This window comes from Salmo salar, chromosome 27, assembly GCF_965601325.2.
Source record: "Salmo salar chromosome 27, fSalSal1, whole genome shotgun sequence".
Classification (NCBI taxonomy): domain Eukaryota; kingdom Metazoa; phylum Chordata; class Actinopteri; order Salmoniformes; family Salmonidae; genus Salmo; species Salmo salar.
The window spans coordinates 40481091-40487500 of NC_138317.1; the positions used below are offsets into that span (position 1 = coordinate 40481091).

At 44.0% G+C, this 6410-nt stretch overlaps 1 protein-coding gene across 1 annotated transcript in view; it reads left to right on the forward strand.

Moving 5' to 3' along the window:
- The window catches only part of LOC106589056 (gamma-aminobutyric acid type B receptor subunit 1), a 145136-nt gene that overhangs the window by 56183 nt on the left and 82543 nt on the right, over nucleotides 1–6410 (forward strand). The window contains exon 9 of the mRNA XM_082970245.1: nucleotides 3683–3760. Within this exon, the coding sequence (XP_082826371.1) occupies nucleotides 3683–3760 (78 nt within the window). The remainder of the gene's footprint in view (nucleotides 1–3682; nucleotides 3761–6410) is intronic.

Here is a 6410-nt window from a genome sequence, read left to right on the forward strand (position 1 = left end):
TTCCTCATTTTCATTCCCGTGTCTGCATTGATGTTGTTTTGGTTTCTCTTGTCCAGACGCTGTTCCCTATTTAGTTTCATGTCTATTTATTATTGAATCCTCACCCTGTACTTGCTTCCTGTCTCACAGCATCTAGAGTTATGGACCCGTTACATCTTGGATCATTAACTCTGGGACTACTACAGTATACAGTGGGGGGGGAAAAGTATTTGATCCCCTGCTGATTTTGTATGTTTGACCACTGACAAAGAAATGATCAGTCTATAATTTTAATGTTAGGTTTTTTTTTAACAGTGAGAGACAGAATAACAACAAAAATATCCAGAAAAAACGCATGTCAAAAATGTTATAAATTGATTTGCATTTTAATGAGGGAAATAAGTATTTGACCCCCTCTCAATCAGAAAGATTTCTGGCTCCCAGGTGTCTTTTATACAGGTAACGAGCTGAGATTAGGAGCACACTCTTAAAGGGAGTGCTCCTAACCGCAGCTTGTTACCTGTAAAAAAGATACCTGTCCACAGAAGCAATCAATCAATCAGATTCCAAACTCTCCACCATGGCCAAGACCAAAGAGCTCTCCAAGGATGTCAGGGACAAGATTGTAGACCTACACAAGGCTGGAATGGGCTACAAGACCATCGCCAAGCAGCTTGGTGAGAAGGTGACAACAGTTGGTGCGATTATTCGCAAATGGAAGAAACACAAAAGAACTGTCAATCTCCCTCAGCCTGGGGCTCCATGCAAGATCTCACCTCGTGGAGTTGCAGTGATCATGAGAACGGTGAGGAATCAGCCCAGAACTACACTGGAGGATCTTGTCAATGATCTCAAGGCAGCTGGGACCATAGTCACCAAGAAAACAATTGGTAACACACTACGCCGTGAAGGATTGAAATCCTGCAGCGCCCGCAAGGTCCCCCTGCTCAAGAAAGCACATATACATGCCCGTCTGAAGTTTGCCAATGAACATCTGAATGATTCAGAGGACAACTGGGTGAAAGTGTTGTGGTCAGATGAGACCAAAATGGAGCTCTTTGGCATCACCTCAACTCGCCGTGTTTGGAGGAGGAGGAATGCTGCCTATGACCCCAAGAACACCATTCCCACCACCAAACATGGAGGTGGAAACATTATGCTTTGGGGGTGTTTTTCTGCTAAGGGGACAGGACAACTTCACCGCATCAAAGGGACGATGGACGGGGCCATGTACCGTCAAATCTTGGGTGAGAACCTCCTTCCCTCAGCCACGGCATTGAAAATGGGTTGTGGATGGGTATTCCAGCATGACAATGACCCAAAACACACGGCCAAGGCAACAAAGGAGTGGCTCAAGAAGAAGCACATTAAGGTCCTGGAGTGGCCTAGCCAGTCTCCAGACCTTAATCCCATAGAAAATCTGTGGAGGGAGCTGAAGGTTCGAGTTGCCAAACGTCAGCCTCGAAACCTTAATGACTTGGAGAAGATCTGCAAAGAGGAGTGGGACATAATCCCTCCTGAGATGTGCGCAAACCTGGTGGACAACTACAAGAAACGTCTGACCTCTGTGATTGCCAACAAGGGTTTTGCCACCAAGTACTAAGTCCATGTTTTGCAGTGGGGTCAAATACTTATTTCCCTCGTTAAAATGCAAATAAATGTATAACATTTTTGACATGCGTTTTTCTGGATTTTTTTGTTGTTGTTCTGTCTCTCACTGTTCAAATAAACCTACCATTAAAATTATAGACTGATAATTTCTTTGTAAGTGGGCAAACGTACAAAATCAGCAGGGGATCAAATACTTTTTTCCCTCACTGTGTATATATATATATATATATATATATATATATATATATATATATTTTTTTTTTACATTTTCAAAATGTATTTACTTAGTTGAATATGTTTTCCCAGCCATGTGGCTGATTGGAAACAGGGCAGAAAAGTTTGTTTGTCACCAGATCAGTTTAGAGCATATTACTATTTACCTGTGAATCAATTAATGAAATGGAGAATGGATTAAACTATGTACCCATTTAATAACCAGACCTTCATACAAACTTGCTATGCTGAATTATTGATGCACAACCGAACTACTGCCATATGCTGCCAGCACGCCCACAAGCGAGCCACTCTGGGTGTCCCGAAGCCCCATGCTGCAATTTACCACATGCTAGTGAACACAGCCCATGACGGCTGGTAGGGGACGAGGCTGGATGAGTGCAGCTGCCACAGGTGATATGAGCATGAAAGTGAAGGGGATATTATTAGACCTGCTCATACAAGACACTAGTTCGTGGCTGTTGCTTCAATTCCGTTGGATTTTATAAACAAAACTGACTTTTATGAGCATTTTATAACAGGCGCCTGCAAATTATTTCGATCGGCTGGAAGAAGCCGGTAGTATCATGTGTAACGGTACTACGGTATTCAAAAATGTTGGTATCATGACGTTTTGGTACCGTGATTACAGTGGTACCGGTAAACCGTGCTACGCAAGTGTGCACGTGTGTGTGCGTGCGTGACTGCGTGCCTGTGTGTGTGAGTGTATGTGTGTGTGTGTGTGTGAGTGGAGTGGAGTAATTATTTCTAATGATCAGCTGATACCATATCTATTATAGAAAATGTATATATTATTACTATACTGTAGACTGACAAGCTAACCTCTCTGTGAAAACCTCTCTGTGAAACCCTTTCTGTGATACCCTCTGTGATACCCTCTCTGTGATACCCTCTCTGTGATACCCTCTCTGTGACACCCTCTCTGTGATACCCTCTCTGTGACACCCTCTCTGTGAAACCCTCTCTGTGAAACCCTCTCTGTGATACCCTTTCTGTGATACCCTCTGTGATACCCTCTCTGATACCCTCTCTGTGATACCCTCTCTGTGAAACCCTCTCTGTGATACCCTCTCTGTGACACCCTCTCTGTGACACCCTCTCTGTGAAACCCTCTCTGTGAAACCCTCTCTGTGATACCCTCTCTGTGATACCCTCTGTGATACCCTCTCTGATACCCTCTCTGTGATACCCTCTCTGTGACACCCTCTCTGTGAAACCCTCTCTGTGATACCCTCTCTGTGACACCCTCTCTGTGACACCCTCTCTGTGACACCCTCTCTGTGAAACCCTCTCTGTGAAACCCTCTCTGTGACACCCTCTCTGTGACACCCTCTCTGTGACACCCTCTCTGTGATACCCTCTCTGTGACACCCTCTCTGTGAAACCCTCTCTGTGACACCCTCTCTGTGATACCCTCTCTGTGATACCCTCTCTGTGAAACCCTCTCTGTGAAACCCTCTCTGTGAAACCCTCTCTGTGATACCCTCTCTGTGACACCCTCTCTGTGATACCATATCTAGTGGAATCACAGGGAATATTATTCTGCTATTATGTAACGTGTATATATTATTACTCTACTGTAGACTGACAGGCTCTGGTACTGCAGAGTTCAGGTGAATCCTTCAATCAGAGTTTCAGGATGTGTATATTTATAGTATGGTGAACCTGTCTCTCTGTCTCCCTCTCTGTTTCCCTCCTCTTTCCCTCCCTCTCTCCTCCCTTCTCTTTCCCTCCCTCTCTCTCCTCCCTCCTCTTTCCCTCCCTCCCTCTCTCTCCTCCCCTCTCTTTCCCTCCCCTCTTCTCTTTCCCTCCCTCTCTCCCCCTTCTCTTTCCCTCCCTCTCTATCCTCCCTGCACAGGAGGCAGCTATAAGAAGATTGGATACTTCGACAGTACTAAAGGCAATCTATCCTGGTATGGGAATGACAAGTGGATAGGTGAGCCACATTCATATATATATATATATATAATCATTATTATATATATATATATATATATATATATATATATATATATATATAATCATTATTATATATATATATATAATTATATATATATATATATGTATATATGTATATATATATATATATATATATATATGTATATATATAATCATTATTATTATATATATATATATACATACTTTTTTAAATTTACATTTTTTTATTCCTTATTTTACCAGGTGAGTTGACTGATAATACATTTTCATTTACAGTAACGACCTGGGGAAAGTTACAAAACATAGTAAAAATACATAGTTAACATACAAAATACACTACATGACCAAAAGTATGTGGAAACCATTCTCTGTATGGACCTCACTTTGTGCACAAGGACATTATCATGCTGAAACAGGAAAGGGCCTTCCCCAAACTGTTGCCACAAAGTTGGAAGCACAGAATCATCTAGACTGTCATTGTATGATGTAGATTTCCCTTCACTGGAACTAAGAGGCCTGAACCATGAAAAACAGCCCCAGACCATTAGTCCTCCTCCACCAAACTTTACAGTTGGCACTATGCATTGGGGCAGGTGCATTTTCCTGGCATCAGCCAAACCCAGATTCGTCTGTAGGACTGCCAGATGGTGAAGTGTGATTCATCACTCCAAAGAACACATTTCCACTGCTCCCAGAGTCCAATGGCAGCGAGCTTTACACCACTCCAGCCGACGGTTGGCATTGCGCATGGTGATCTTAGGCTTGTGTGCAGCTGCTCGGCCATGGAAACACACTTCATGACGCTCCCAACGAACAGTTCTTGTGCTGACGTTGTTTCCAGAGGCAGTTTAGAATTCAGTAGTGAGTGATGCAACCGAGGACATATGATTTTTATTCGCTTCAACACTCGGCGGTCCCGTTCTGTGAGCTTGTGTGTCCTACCACTTCACGGATGATCAGTTGTTTCTCTTAGACGTTTCCACTTCACAATAACAGCTCTTACAGTTGACCGGGGCAGCTCTAGCTGGTCAGAAATTTGACCAACTGACTTGCTGGAAAGGCGGCATCCTATGACGGTGCCACGTTGAAAGTCACTGAGCTCTTCAGTAAGGCCATTCTACTGCCAATGTTTGTCTATGGAGATTTTATACACCTGTCAGCAACAGGTGTGGCTGAAATAGCCAAATCCACTAATTTGAAGGGGTGTCCACATACTGTACTTTTATAAAAGGAACAAAAAAACACAAACACAGTAAAATAAAAATAAATCATAAGAAACAAACAGATTCTTCCTTAAAAACATCTTCCTCATCCACCTTTATTCTCCTGTTTATCACTGTCTGTTGCACCCTCCCTCCCTCCCTCCCTCCCTCCCTCCCTCCCTCCCTCCCTCCCTCCCTCCCTCCCTCCCTCCCTCCCTCCCTCCCTCCCTCCCTCCCTCCCTCCCTCCCTCCCTATTTGCTATTTGCCACTCTCTGTCACTCTTTCTCCCTCCCTCCCTCCCTCTCTCTTTGTCACTCTACCTCTCTCCCTCTCACACACAAACATTCTCTCTCAACCTCCTTCCCTTCCTTTATTGTCCATCTGCCTTTCTCATTTTCTTTCCCCTCCTCCTTTTTCTCACTCCCTCCCTCCTTCTCTCCTTCCCTCTTTCTCTCCTTCCCTCCTTCCCTCTTTCTCTCTTTCTCTCTTTCTCTCCTTCCCTCCTTCTCTCCTTTTCTCCTTCTCTCCTTCTCTCCTTCTCTCCACTAGCAGGGTTGGCTAAGAATGTTCATCAATCAGTCAGGTTTTATTTATCATGTTGTCGGTGAAAACAGCAATGCTCCGATCCGTATAGCTTTGCACAGCTTGAAACACACACACACACACACACACACACACACACACACACACACACACACACACACACACACACACACACACACACACACACACACACACACACACACACACTTAAACTGATGGTGCTTCTATCCAGTACTTTATACTGAGCATAGATTGAGTATGCATATTGATAGCACCATGTGTTATATCTCACAAGAGTGATATTATTTCATTTCATTTACTAATTAAACATGATGACCGGTTCAGAGCGATGACAGGAAGAAAATGAATGGAAGATGCTGTGTGACAGTCTAAACAAAATAAAAGGCGGAGGCAATCTCAGAGGCAATTTAACTGGAGCCCAATCCATGACCTTGACTTTGAGGAATGGGGGAAATGGGAGGGTGCGGCTCTGCTCTGTAGTCTAATCAGCATGGCCGGACCAGCTAGCTTTGTGTTTACGTCCGTGTCGGAGCATGCATCCCAAATGGTACCCTAATCCCTATGGGCTCTGGTCAAAAGTAGTGCACTACCTAGTGATTAGGATGCCATTTTGGGATGCAGACAGAGTCAGTTCTGCCTCCATGAACACTGAAAAAACATTTAACTAACAGTGCCTAATGGTTTGAGAAAAGTGGTTTTGTGCATTTACTGTGGAACCAAGGTTGCATCAACAGTGTTGTATTGGGAGACAGTGTTGTACTGGGAGACGGTGTTGTACTGGGAGACGGTGTTGTACTGGGAGACAGTGTTGTACTGGGAGACGGTGTTGTACTGGGAGACAGTGTTGTACTGGGAGACGGTGTTGTACTGGGAGACAGTGT